Source organism: Phalaenopsis equestris, unplaced genomic scaffold (genome assembly GCF_001263595.1).
Source record: "Phalaenopsis equestris unplaced genomic scaffold, ASM126359v1 Scaffold000893, whole genome shotgun sequence".
Lineage (NCBI taxonomy): Eukaryota > Viridiplantae > Streptophyta > Magnoliopsida > Asparagales > Orchidaceae > Phalaenopsis > Phalaenopsis equestris.
In genome coordinates, this window is record NW_018165332.1 from 83,072 (window position 1) to 98,056 (window position 14,985).

Here is a 14,985-nt window from a genome sequence, read left to right on the forward strand (position 1 = left end):
GACAACAAAAAGTACAAAAAATCCCACAAACCAAGAAAAGGCCAGCCCGGCATAGGCCATAACGCCAACCATAGAGAAGGGACAGGGAAGCACGCCAACACAGAGAAGACAAACCATCACTACAGTCAAAAAACAACCAGTCAAGCCAGAAAGAACACAAGGCAAAACCTGTAGATTGCATTAAGAATTTATTATTAAAGAGATACATCGCCCGATAAGTAAAGGGTGAGAGATGGAGAAATCTTAAATAAATTAATTTATGCGAAAATTTTGTTCATTATCAAGATTGGCCCAATTTATGTATATTTATATTGAGAGTTGGCAACATTCAATTCAAAAAAATCACTTCTCTTCTCTTCTGTTTTTGTGAGTGATGTAACATACCACCCAATTCTTACGTACTTACATATCTATCGCCTAAACTTCACCTTTTACTCTTATATTGCCCAAATCTTTAATATCACATAAAAAACATCACTAATTTAACTTCTAAAAATTGAAGCACACCTTACAAGCATAGTTAATATGGTATGTAAGTAAAAATTAAAGTTTAAACATTTGATACATACATATATAAGAAAAAAGTGCACATAAATCTTCCCTCTCTTTTGTGTGTGTGTGTGTGTGTGTGTGTGTGGCCATAAAAAAGGGAGGAATTTGGGCTCCAATCCAATAATTTAGCTTCCTAACAAGCCTTTTGTGGGGACATATCAAAACAGCATGTCATATTCTGAATATTGCTACTGATGTGGGACTTCAAAAGCTTCAATAATTTCACACAAAAAGTTGTAATAAATACGCATACAAAGTGAATTAATTGTAATGTTGACAACACCTGAAATCACGGGCCCATACATATTAACACCCTTAAGAAATCTTTAGGAAATGTACTCTGCCTACCTAACGGCTACTACTTAAAACTGGTAAAAATGCAAATTTATCCGAAACTGGTAAAGTGCAAATTTTCAAAATTATACATCTATTATATATATATATATATATATAAAATAAACATAAGTTATTATCCGAGCTTCCAAGCACCCCTAATGTGTCTAAGAATTCGAGTACCACCTCCTTGTACCACCTCCTTAAAAGCCAACTGTGTTAGAGTGGATTTGAACCCCCGACCTGAGGGGTTTTACACCAAAGATGATATGCAGAATAGCCATTTATAATTATTTTTTCTTGTCTTCAATGAGGAAAAAGGTTTCCTAATTTACATTCCAGCAACCCCCATACAGGGAACCATAGATTTCCTCCTTTATAATGAACCAATTCAAGCAAAGGAAGAAAATCACTCTCCAAACCAACAAAATAATGCACAAAACATACAGACCAGGTGTGACTATAATGCTTCTATGCAAGTTGAGCAATCGCCAATTTCATAATCCCATCCCAATTACTTGCAGTCAGAAAATTATGCAGATTTCTGATTTGAAGAAGTCAATTTCTGCAGCTGTTTTCTGAGATAAGCCTGCCTGAGTTTCTCTCTTCGAGCTGCCTCTTGCTCCTGCCGTCGCAGCTTGACCAGTGTGGTCTTCTCCCTGGCCTGGCTCGCCTCTTCATGAACTTCTCTGATGGAAAATGTGCCATGTTAAAGGAGAAAAATCATCATTTTATGAAAGCTGAAATCACTAGATAAGAGAAATTTACAGACATCACACGATTCTTCTGCATTTACATATCTAACACCTAAAGTTTGATATTTACATTTATAACAACTTTGTATTAAAAAACGATGCATGAAAAGGTGTATTTCACTTTTAAGAAGTTAGTGATATTGGAATTTTTAAGTGATGTCAAAGATTTGAGTTTTATGTATGTAAATATAAAGGTTAAGATGTTAGATATGCAAATATATAAGAATTGTGTGATATATATGCAAATGCCAACATAAATAAATACCTCACAAAACGCTTGTGCTCATCGGAATCTAAAGTGGCGCCTGTACGCCCAGGTCCAAATGGCCTTTCGCGCAGAATGTCATCATCATTCTCACCATCTTGATCATGTTGAGGGTGACCAACAGCAGGGCTTCTCTCGTCAGGCCGCTCCGGTTCAACTTTTGTGATGATTTTCTGGAAGAAATCTACACAGTATTTCTCTTTGTCTTCCTCATCAGAGAGCTCGCCCCTAGCTAGTTTATCATATAGTTCAGCTTTCCTCTCTAAGGCTGCATAGCTTGCTGAGCCATCTTTTGCAGCCTTCAGCTCCAGCTTGTCTCTGCACTAATGGGGAAAGAAATAGTCTAGAAGTTAGATTAAAAAATTTAAGTCTTAGAGAAATCACGGAACATAAATGTTCCATGTTTGGATAAGAAATTTATTCATCAGCAAACCACAGGAATTGGATGATGGGTTTTAAAGAAAGGGGTTTTTTGAGTTTTGGCAATTTTTTTCATAGGAAAATAAATAAATAAAAAAAAGTAACAAATGATAGATTTGTTAACAAGCACCATTCCAAGCTAGCTTCCATGACATGTTGATAAAAACACCGCAAAAGATAAGCATGCTCTACATTATAGAAATATTTCAATAAACTGCCATAAGCCCAGTTGATTAATAAAGAGTGTCACTGAATCATACCACCAGCGAAAACTAATCAAGTGTACATGACATGTTCAGTCTTATAAAATGGTTTCCTATAAATAGTACAGAAATTTTACATACATACCACTCGATTCCAATATATTTACTTATCTAAAACCTAAAGTTTGATATTTACATTCATGACACTTTGATGTCATAAACTTATACAAAAAAATGTATACTTCACTTTTAAAAAATTAGTACTTGTGGTGTTTTTGATATAATACTAAAGATACAAGTGTTATGTATACAGACATGAAAGTATAGGTGTTAGATAAATAAATACATAAGAATTGTGGTATGTATGTAAAATGCCCCAAATAGTACCACACAGGTGCATAGCCGCCTTCTTTGTTAAGTCTCTAGTCACTTTCTCTCTCCCTCTCTCCTGATGCCAACAGCTGGCCGGTTTGGCCGGACCTCTCTCCCTCTCTCCTCTCCTTCACTCTTATTTTGACAAACGACAAGGCAACACCACATCCCCTTATCTCTCTCCCTCACTGCTGATGCTTGAAGCTCCCACCTCTCCCTCTCTCCCGACAAACGATGCTAGCAGAATTTCAATTTATTGCATTGAGAAAAGTTGGGTTTTATGTCTCCTTTGTAGTTTACTGAATTTTTTAAGTCTGATATACTTGATATTCCATATGGATTTTTCTTTGCCTTACTAAATTTTCGCTTCATTATTATTTTGTTTAATGTTCTAGGAGATTTCATGTGCTTTATTTTATTTATTTTTAATGTTAATTTCATTAATTTGTTTGAGGTTCGGAAGAATTTAAAATTCCTTTTGATTTGTGTGATTTGCTGGAACACACTCATGTCATAACTTCTATAATTGCTCTAAGCGTTGTGCCAGTAAGTACATTAAGAACGATTTTTGTTATACTAAATGAAAATTTGTCTCAGATAGAAGAATCAAGTAGTTCTTTCTTACAACTTACCTTTAATAATTGCAAAAGGCTTATGTTAATGATTACTATTTGAGTTTTGTTGTGCATGTCCATTCTACTGTAAGTCAATATTTTGTGGAGCCATCAGGATTTTTTGGACAAATTCCTACTAACATATTTCCTGTGTTCATTCCCTGTTTATCATATCAACATCCATGGTAATTACTGCAGCTCAGAGGCTTCATCTTGCTAGTATTTATAAAGATGAGGCTAAAAAAATCCTCTTTGTCACTGTGGCCCATACAATTAGACAGGTTTGTCTGTTTTTCTATGATAAAAAAAAAAAATTTTCTTGTTTTTCTGGTGTAGCTAGAATTAATATAAAACAACTATAAGTTAAGGTTTGTCTATAACTTGGTCATGCATAGCATCATAATGGTAGATAAAGACTTCTAAATGACACATTTTGAAAAAAAAAAAAGGACAAGTAGTTGAGATTCATTGGTCTTATAAATATTCTCTCTCTACAAGAGCAGTTGCACTAAAGAAATATTTTGAAACTATATTTGTCAGACATCCCATGAGCTTACATAGAATTTGTGATTAAGTCTATAATACATATCCAATATGTGAGAAGAGTTTCATGCTTTGAAAGTACCCATTCATGCTTTGAAAGTACCCATTCTTAATGAAAATATGGAGACATTATATGTGCATTTTTATGCTTATCAACTTAAATTATGTTTAATAGTTACAATAAAGAATCATTGGAAAGCGAAGTATCTTCTTAAGTATATTTTGATAATTATGAATATCATTCGAGCACCTTCAAAGAAGAGTTGTACACTTAAAGCCATTCAGCATAACAAGATACCTTTGAATTTTAAAACATGAGAGTTAATTAATAGTCAAAGCTTGAATCAAAAAACTAATTTGCAATGACCTGGCAACACTTGTTGGAATTCATATATTCATACTTTAATTAATTTTATGAAGATGTATTCTTTTCTACTTAAAATGCTCGAAATTCTCTCAGATTGAGTGCATGATAAACAATCAATTGAAACTTATATTTTAAAAAATACAAAAAAAATATTTTTAACATTCTTTACACTGGATATACTAATTGAAATTTTGGGCTTACTTATAAATTATTATCACAATTTTTACCAAAAAAATAAAATTAGGCCATTGATAACACAATAAAATAGGTACAAGTATCCAATCCAATGCTGTAAATGATGAGATAGAATGGATGGAAATCTTTATTCGACGAAGCATCATATTTTTGCAATCTTTGAAACTCATGTTGCAAATACGAAATTGTATACTTCTCTGCTTAAAAATGTTTGAGATTCTCTAAGATGGAGTGCATGATCAACCATCAATTGTAACTTATAGTTTTGAAAATACAAAAAAAATTTAACATTCTTCACAATGCATATACTATTTGAAATTTTGGGATTACTTGTAAATTATTATCACAATTCTTGCCCAGAAAATAAAATTAGGACATTGATAATGCAATAAAATCGGTACAAATATCCAATCAAATGCCGCAACTGATGAGATAGAATGGATGGAATTTTTTATAGAACTAAGCATCATGTTTTTGCAATCTTTGAAATTCAAGTTTCAAATATGAACTCTACATTTAGGGAACTTTGATGGTCAATATAGAGATTCGAAGAAAAAACAAACTTGCACAATTATTGTGCATTTTATACTATGATTGATGTACAACTTCAAAAGCTAAATAATCATTTCTCTAAAACTATTATGAAGTTATTTCTTTATGTGGTGTGCCAAAACCTAGCTAAGTCATCCTCCAATTTTGATAAGGAAAACTAATCCAGTTTGTAAAATTATATCTAAGTAATTTTTTTTACAATTAAGATTATGGCTCTAGAGTATCAACTATCTAATTATAGTACTCATATGCAAGGTTTAAAAATCGGACCGGAAATTGAATCGATAGAGAGGGACGGTTCAAGGTTCAAAGGCTGAACTGGAAATTGAATCGGATAACGTCATAAATAAAAAAAAAACATTAAATGTAACTTAAATGGTATACTAATGTCGTGGTATGTGCAGTGAATTACAACTTTCTAGCTTTTCCTCTAAAGCCCCATCCACATTTAAACTTGCAGCTCCTCACAATCTCAAGAAGTTGTTTGTTTTTGTATTATTATACAAGTACTCAAGAGTCAAAGGCTCAAAGCTATCAGATTATTCAAATTAAATACTAAAACTATTAGGAATTTTTTAATTTTAATCAGTTTAAATTGCTTTTAATAGATGTGATGCAATATTGTCCTCAAACACCAAAAATCATCAAAAATATAATTGAAATATTCAAATTTTGATCGATACAACAAATTTTAATTAAATCACTTGAACTCATATAAAAATAGATGGGATTCTTGAAATCTCAAATATGAAACTTCTGCAGTTGTACAATTCTACTACATTAGGGAACCAAAATCAAAATAAAATTTTAAAAACTTAGTGTTGCAAGCCCAAAAAGCTTTGCAGACTCAACTCTGATGTTTCTACTGGCTGAAGCATCACATTCAAACCAAACACTAACAACGAAACAAAGCGATTTAGAAGAAGCAAAGTAGGTTACCCGCAGACTGTGAGTGAGATGCCGGAGAACAACCATTCAGACAAAGGTGAAATGGATTATGAGATGTCGACGAGCGAGCGGTGAATGAATGGCAAGGGAGAACAAAGTTTCGTCTATGAGCTTGGGTGGGATCGGGAGCTAAATAATAGGGTTTTGTTGATTTGTCATTATTATAGGAGCTTCTCTATGAACAGAGCGATTCCTTAGAATAAGAGTCAGTTCGTCGGTTCAGGGGTTGAATAGTCTGTTCAATCCAGTTCTGGGTAGTTCTATGCGGGATGAATTTTTCATGCCAACTGAAACCGGAGCTTTGGTAGGTTCACAGTCGAACTGGTCGATCTGGTCTGTTATTCTGAATCTTGTTCATATGTGAATCAATAAGGAGCTCTTATCTTTAAGCGGGGCTGAAGATTTTTCACATGCAATTGTTAAAATAAAAAAAAAAAAGATAATTTGTATCCCTTAGTCTATAATTTTATAATCATGACATTGTCTCTTATCAATTGTTGTTGCCATAGTAGATAGAGCATTGTCAATTATCAAATGCGAAATCAATAAGGAGCTCTTATCTTTAAGCGGGGCTGATGATTTTTCAGAAGCAATTGTTAAAATAAAAAAAAAGATAATTTGTATCCCTTGGTCTATAATTTTATAATCATGACATTGACTCTTATCAATTGTTGTTGCTATAGTAGATAGAGCATTGTCTATAAGTTGGATCCTCAAATTATCAAATGCGTAGTAGAATGGGTGATAGCTCCATGGCTACTTAATGCCTTACATTGAAATAGAAGTATTTAAATTGATTCCTAATGAACAAGTTAAGCAACATTATCAAAAAACACGAAATATGATCTAAATTTTATAGTTATTGTTCCATTCATCGACCAAGATAAAATTACAAGAGTTTATTTATAAATATATATCATCCATTTTATTTTTTCTTAATATTAATTTATTTACATGATAAATTTGTCCACCTCAAAACTGAGGATAGCTTTATGACAAACTGAACTCTCGCCCATCAAGGCATTGTCCGTTTTGGCTTAACTGCCTCGCGGTTTAGCCTCGTTAGGGTAACTTTCTAGGAGGTCACCCATCCTAGAAATGCTCCAGCACGAGCATGCTTAACTTCGTAGTTTCTATCGAAATTTCATTGTTGCAACAAAAGGTGCATCGATATTTAAGAGTTTAGTTTTATTCTTCTTAAGGAGTTTCAAAATCTCCCCAACTTAAGTGCCTACCGTCTTCGCCGTTGCTCAATAGTTAGAATCATCCACCATGTAAATAGAACTCTAAAGGTGGACCCTACAAATTCAAGATGTGACTCCCACAATGTAGCAATTTGTCGCATCTTGGATTTAAGAGGTACCTCTCATGACGTAGTACTTTGTTATGCAAGACACTTAGTTCCCATCTCCCGACTGGTGTAATGCTCTGATATTATTTGTGACCGCCTGAACTCTCACCCATCAAAGCATTGCCCACTTTGGTCTAATGGTCTCACGATTTTGCCTCATTTGTATAACTTCCAAGGGGATGTTATTGTCCGCGTGCATATTAAAGATAAAAAAGATGGTAAAGGTGTATCTCTTAATGATACAAATGATAAAAGTTGTGCCTTTATGGTATAAAGTGGTAATGATTTAGACGGTGCTCCTGAGATGAATTCTAAAGTTAGAAGAAAATAGAATATGAAATATTAAATGAAAATGAGAATATAATTGAAAAGATGATTAAAGAAAATTTTTATAAATAAATAAAAAGGAAAAATTTACTTTATGATTGACATATCTCTTAGTAAATCCCCTGTTAGACATTTGCATGGAAAGATTTAATGTATAATGAAATAATAATTATTCATTAAGTTGTTTAAACTTAACTTGCTATTTAACTATTATTCTTTCACAAAAAATGATCCTCTAGACAGAAATGTCTGATAAAAGGGACTTTTATCACAAAAGGAGGACTATGGATGTAGGTAGCAGTTTGTTCATATTTTTTTTTGTTATGTCATGTTTACTGTATTACTCGTGTTATTGTAGTAGATTGGGTAATATTATGATGTTTACTGTATTACTCGTGTTATTGTAGTAGATTTGGTAATATTATGGGTGCATCCTACTGTAAATGTCTAGTAAGACCATTCATAACTAAAGAAAAAAGATATGGGCTTAAAGCCGATCTCTGATGTAATCCAACAGAAATAGAAAAATATTTGGTCAATCCTCCTTCTGCTCGAGCACAAGTAGGCTCTAGTATAAATATCTTTAATGACTTGAATATAAGTCATATCAACACCTTTCTTCTCAAGAACTCTCCAAAAAATATCTCTTGGAATCTTATCGTGCGCTTTTTCTAAATCAACAAAAATCATATGTAGATTCTCCTTATTATCTCTGAACTTCTCTATCAAACCTCTCAATAAATGTATAGCTTCCATAGTTGACATGCCCAGCATAAATCCAAATTGATTATGAGATATCTTTGTAATACGTCATAACCTATGTTCAATTACCTTCTCCCATAATTTTAAAGTATGGCAAATCAACTTCATTCCTCTATAATTTGCACACTCTTGTGCATCCCCTTTATTCTTAAAAATGGGGACCAAAATACTCATCCTCCACTTTTCAGGAATATTTTTATTAAAGAGTTTAGTAAATCAAGAGACTTCCAAATCTCCTATATATTTCCACACTTCGATTGGGATATCATCAGGCCCTACAAACCTATATATTTCCACACTTCGATTGGGATATCATCAGGCCCTACAAACTTTTCACCCTTTGTTTTCTTTAAAGCTTCCTCAACTTCTATTTTACTAATGCGACTGTAAAAACGAAACATTTTATTATTATTAACGACATTAAGACTACTAAGATCAATCATATTTTTAGAAACTTCATTAAAAATCATGAGAAATAATTTTTCATACTTGGAATACCCAAAACGGCTATTAAAATAGCCTTTAAAGTCACCAAGAAGCATTCAGAACAATCCACATCAATTCAGGTCAGCCTAGAAAGATCGGGCCCTTAGTCGCTTAACAGGCATCTAATGTTAAGAGTGTTTGCAGCATCAAATTTTATAGAGACAATCCATATCTGGGAGTTAACAAAAAAAATTTATCAGTTCGGTCTCATGGGTGTTTTAGTCATTTTCTATCATGTTTCTTACTTCGTAATTGATATAGGGATGTCTTTAGTTTCTTTAATGACCTCTTCGATGGAAGAAACTTCTAAAGCACAATTAGGTTAGAAAGAATATTCAACAAGAAGTAACTGAGAGGAAAAAATATCAGGTTCAAAATGCAGGTAGGCGTGAATGAAAAAGACCAAAAAAACATTAAATTTGAGCTTTCACAATTTTAAAATTGCTTCAAATAATTCAACTACAAGAACAAATAAAATCCTAGTTCCAGCCGTGTGATCACAAATGAGGCCAAGATCAGGCTTGACATTAATAGTTTTTTTGGGAACCAAAACGGGTAAAGACAAGGAGAAGTTGTGAAGCAACACATACCGCGCTTGCATTCTGTTAAGTGTCAGTAGGTATTCTTGATCAAAGAAACATTAAGAAATAAACATTATAATTTGATTTCGGCGGGCATGGAAAAGGAAGGAAGAGGGGTAGGAGGAGTTTTGGGAAGGGTGTGACACAAAAAGGAAGCTCATTCAACACAAAATCTGAGAAATTTAAAAGGAGCATTTACAAACATTCCACTCAATTCTTAAGTATTTACATATCTAACACCTAAACTTCAATTTAAAAGTTAAAATAGTAATATTTTTTATGTGATATAAAAAATTGGGTGGTATAGGTGTGAAAAGCAAAATTTAGGTTTTAGATATGTAGATTCACAGGAATTAAGTAGTATGTATGTAAATGCCACTTAAAAAAATGATCAAATGCTGCTAAATAAGTATCCATCGTTACTACCGTTATAAAAGCATCTCAAATGAAAAACACCACTGTCGTTTAAGCTCAAAAGAGAAAAGTTAGGAATTGATCTTAAGTGGAAAATCTAAAATCCACAAAGTTTAAATAAATTTGAATTTTAACAAAGCTAGAAAATTCCCTAGAAACAACCCATCACAAGCAAACCAGATTTTGGTGAGAAGAAAAGGCTTGCTAAGACATCACACGTTCATCCTGAAAGTGATATAATTAGTATTAAAAATAGTGGTCAATTTGGAGCAACGATGACATACAAATGCAATGGCGAAAGAACACTCACCCAAATGATTCAACCATTCATTTTTTTATAATTATATAAGAAAATATTGTTAGTTTTTATTAATAAATATTATTTTATTAGTTAATAAAAATACAGCTTTTAAATGTATTATCTATTAGTGCTATTATATTTTAACTATCTAATATATAAACTTTTTAAAAGTACCATCTATTATCCTATTTCTATCTTATTTTAGTTGCTTATGATAAAAATAATATTAAATTTTATTATTTGTTCGATTTAAATATTTTCATGTGATTTAACAACATTAACTTTTTAATAATCCTTTCCCAAATTTTTCATATTGCAGCTGCACAAGTAAATATTTCAAATGCAAAGTCTATTATCTCAATACTAGCTAATATTTGAATTTTTTTGGTATCAACTAATATCTTAATACTATCATATTTTAATTATGTATTATAAACATAATAAAAATTATTATTATTTGTTTAATTTAAATATTTTTAATTTACTTTAAAATATAAAATTTATTATTTTTTTTTTTTTTCCAAAAGGTTTCTTCTTGCAGCTGCTTCCATCGCATCGGCGCCTTAGCCACTTCTAGGGACTGGAAGTACACTACTGTTTTACCAATGGAGGCAACTTGCAAAAGTAAGTGAAACAAATTAAATCTCAAACGTAAGAGTTTCATGAATATTGTGACGAATGCAATTTTGTGAAAAGTTAGTTTGACATCAGAACAACATATTACTCCTTTACACATTGCTTACGCAAACACACATCCCTAAGTTCCTAAGCAATGTCCAGCACTTATCCAATACAAAGATAAGATATGGTGTGATGTCCTTCCCATAGATGTTGTGCATTTCCTCTAAGTAGCATATAGATTTATGATATAAATGTGATCAATTAAGACCAAGAAAAAAAATATATCATTAAATTCAATTAATTCAATAGTACCTTGTTTTATTTACTAAGATTAATAAGGCTTTATATAAGTAACCATGCAATCCTATAACTAATATGAAGACTATTTCTACTCAAGCCCCATTGTTCAATCGCGTACAATTGCCTACTTATTATTCCACCAAAATATCTTGAGTTTCAACATGAGCACACACCTCCACACTTTTAACCTAAACTATTCAACTTATTTTTTTTCAATAAGCCTCTCAAAGAATAGCTTAAGTGTTGAATACTTGCGATCTCACTATCATTGAGTCCCCTACTCATTGAGTCCCCTACTCAGCACACACGACATTTCTTCTCTTATTTCCGAAAATCATATACTTAATGCTCCAAATGAAGAAGCCAATAAGCTTCCTCCTACAAGTGATAGTCAGCATGCCATTTATTTTATAACAAGTTCATAAATACAAACTTAATCACCGTATAGAATGATTGCCATGAAATATGCTAAGCCCAAATATCAAGTAGATGTACTAATAAATAAATAATTTATACAAGGCGTTTAAGTTCGTGTGTTATTTATGCATTGTCAATTGCCAAAAAAATATAATTCTCAGCATGTGTGTTGAGAGTCGCAAAATAAACAAAATAATTTTAAAGTATAAATTCTACATGCTCGAATTGGATTACATGCTTGACATGACATGGGCCATATTTTTTTAAGAAATAAACAAAATAATTGTAAAATATAAATTCCACATACCTAAATTGGTACCACCAAATCCAACTTAGTCTTGAACATGGATAAAATAGAATCTTAAAGAATTGATAGATTATGTGAACGGTCAATAATGCCATTTGAATTTTCAAATGCGTTGGATATCATTATGAGACTAATGTGCCAAGTGCTTAGTTTTTTTATTAGTATTTCTGTGGAGGTGTAATTTGATGGCATTAAATTACAGCTCGAATAAAATTGAAAATATAAAAACTTGCATACTAATCCAAAAGAGTTTCTTTATGCAATCAAATGTAATATTTTGTGTTGAACTAAATCCCTCAAAAATAAAAAATCAAAAAATAAAAAATCCTGAATTGGTCAATCAACTTCTATCTTTGAAGTGAGAGTTTTCATGTGTTGGCAATATTTTATAAATAAATCATTAGGAACTTCAGAAACAACACCACCCCTATAATTTTTTTTTTAAAAAAAAAGGTTTAATTGGACAGCATAAACTGACAAAACTTTTGAATTACTAAAGGCATTAATAACTGCAACAATTGTTTTGAAACTCCATGAATTTGAAAAGCTTTTGTGGTATCCTATGAGACATGGGGTAGGTTGTGTTCTTACCTAGCCAAGAAGAACACCCATTCACATACTTCAAATAAAATGTGAGTGAGATTAAATAGAGATAATCAATTTATGATAGACTACTGTATGCTCTCATTAAAGTTTTAAATGTGTTGATGACTTTATTTGATACTAGAAAAATTCATTTTCATTTATGATATTAAGCGTTAAACAATATAAAAAATACTCAAAAAAATTAAAATAGACATATCAAACAAGCTAAATAACTTCAACAGTACACATATTTCTTGAAGCATACAACTACCATTCAAAAAAACCATCATATGCATTATCCCATGTTTCCTAACTGTTAACCTCTATGCACATTAGTGTGCCAGATTTTTGCAAAATATGAGAAGAGTATGTGACACCTAACATCCACTTAACTAATCACATTCATACGAGCATATCATTCGTTCCTTTAACTATTGATATAATTCAAGATGGATATTTTTGTAAGTAGGCTTTGCATTCTTTGAACCTCTATTTGTGATCAAATTGGTTGGAAAATACATGGTGGTGGCATGGTGGGTCAAATTGATCACGATAAAACCATATATTTACTTGAGTATAGGTTTTATTAGACTTCAATAAAAAGGAATACTAATAGGATTGTTGACCAAATGGGAAAACTATCAAACTCGCTAGTTTGTACACCTCATCACCAGACTTATGACTACATAGGCTCATTTTTCTATGAGTTTTGAATTGGGGTTATAAAAAGACAATTAGGGGTCATAGTATTATAATAGCGGTGGTAAAATTTTCTAGGTTACCTAATACTATAACATTTCATAGATATATCAAATTTATTTCTTATTTTTATAAAAACTTATGGAAATTATTAAATAGCACACTTAAATTTACATAGCCTTTTCACTCATAAACTAATGTCAATATTGAGGGAGAAAATACAAGTCCTCAAAATTTATTGGTGTTTGATTGGAATTTGGAATAAATCTAGCTATCTGCTTAATTGGAATATACAACTTTCAATTATTGTATTTGAATATAGTAGCCATTTATGTAAATTTAGTAGCAAGACACAATTTGAAATAATTTATGGTTGAATCCTAAAAAGCCTATAGATATTATCCTTTCACCCCTATAAACATATTATAATTCTACTATGTGACAACATATGCATAATTTACAGGCTAAGGTTAGAACTCGGTTGAATGGCAACATTTATGTTATAAATGTTAAGTGAAGTACTTAATACTTTAGAGTATAATGAAAATGACTTCGTTATAATATGTATGAAATTCGACAATTTGAGCGAAAAAGATATAGAAAACTACATGAAAAGATCCATAGACAATTCAAAATTAGTATTAAAATAATTATAATACTTTCGTTCTAAATTATGCTCCTAATATGTTTATAATTGATCTTCAACATTGAAAAAATGGTGCCTTATGAAGAAACATTCAAACGTCAAAAACTGTTTGTTTATTCTCCATCAGTAAGAAGTTCTATAACATATCCCGTCATTTCAATTCTAGCATCCCACTTGGATGTAGAAGAAGTGATAAATAGGAAAAATGCCAAGAACAAGTTTTTTTTTTAAGTGAAAAGGCATGTCCCCTGATGATAATACATGGATAACAATGGAAGGAATACAAAACTAGGATGTAAATTATTGAATGATTGCATCGATCTTAACACTCTTAAAGAAAGTTCTTTCAACCACAAAAGAGTTGATGCAATACAAACATTCAATAAAGCCAAATAAGTCTACAAACGCCCAAGCAATCATAGGCCAATTACAGTAAGTCATGTTGGACCATAAAAAAAATATGAAATGGCCCCATTTTCATAGCCCTTTCAGGCTCACTTTTTTTGGCTGAGTTTCCTATTTTTTACTAGATTTTTAACTTCTTCTGGATAAGAGTAGGCTTAAATTTTAATGTTATATGATTAGATTTGTATTTGAGTATAACATTATTACCCTATTTCCATAAATTAGAATTCATGATGTCACTATGATTACTATAAATTTATTATTAAATGAATGATAATACTTAAATTCAATTGAGTGCTCTCTACATCCAAGTTATGCCCATGGATTGTTCCAAGTTGTGCCCATGGATTGTTCCAAGTTGTGCAAAGGGAATTTTTTATTCCATTTCCAAAAGAACATTACTTATAGCGAACAAAATGAAAAAGATTAGTAAATATGGTAAATATAAAAAAAACTCAGTTTTTTCCATCGTCACAACACAAAAGCAGGAAAATTGGCATCATTGGAAACCCTAATTTCACTTACATTAGTAATAAACAGATTGAAGCTTAACTTCAGTTAAGAAAACGAAAGCACCATGTCAAACTATTCAGTTATCACAGAAACAGTTGCCAGATTTGTAAGAAAGGGACTGGAAAGGAATAAAAAAATTAACCTTCTGTCG

The 14,985-nt window shown here is 31.6% G+C and overlaps 1 protein-coding gene across 1 annotated transcript in view; it reads right to left on the reverse strand.

Moving 5' to 3' along the window:
* Positions 1-1,157: 1,157 nt before the first annotated feature.
* The window catches only part of LOC110032239 (uncharacterized protein At4g18257-like), a gene marked incomplete in the record, with an annotated part of 39,003 nt that continues 25,175 nt past the window's right edge, over positions 1,158-14,985 (reverse strand). The window contains 2 exon segments of the mRNA XM_020735804.1: positions 1,158-1,574; positions 1,906-2,223. Of these exon segments, the coding sequence (XP_020591463.1) occupies positions 1,418-1,574; positions 1,906-2,223 (475 nt within the window).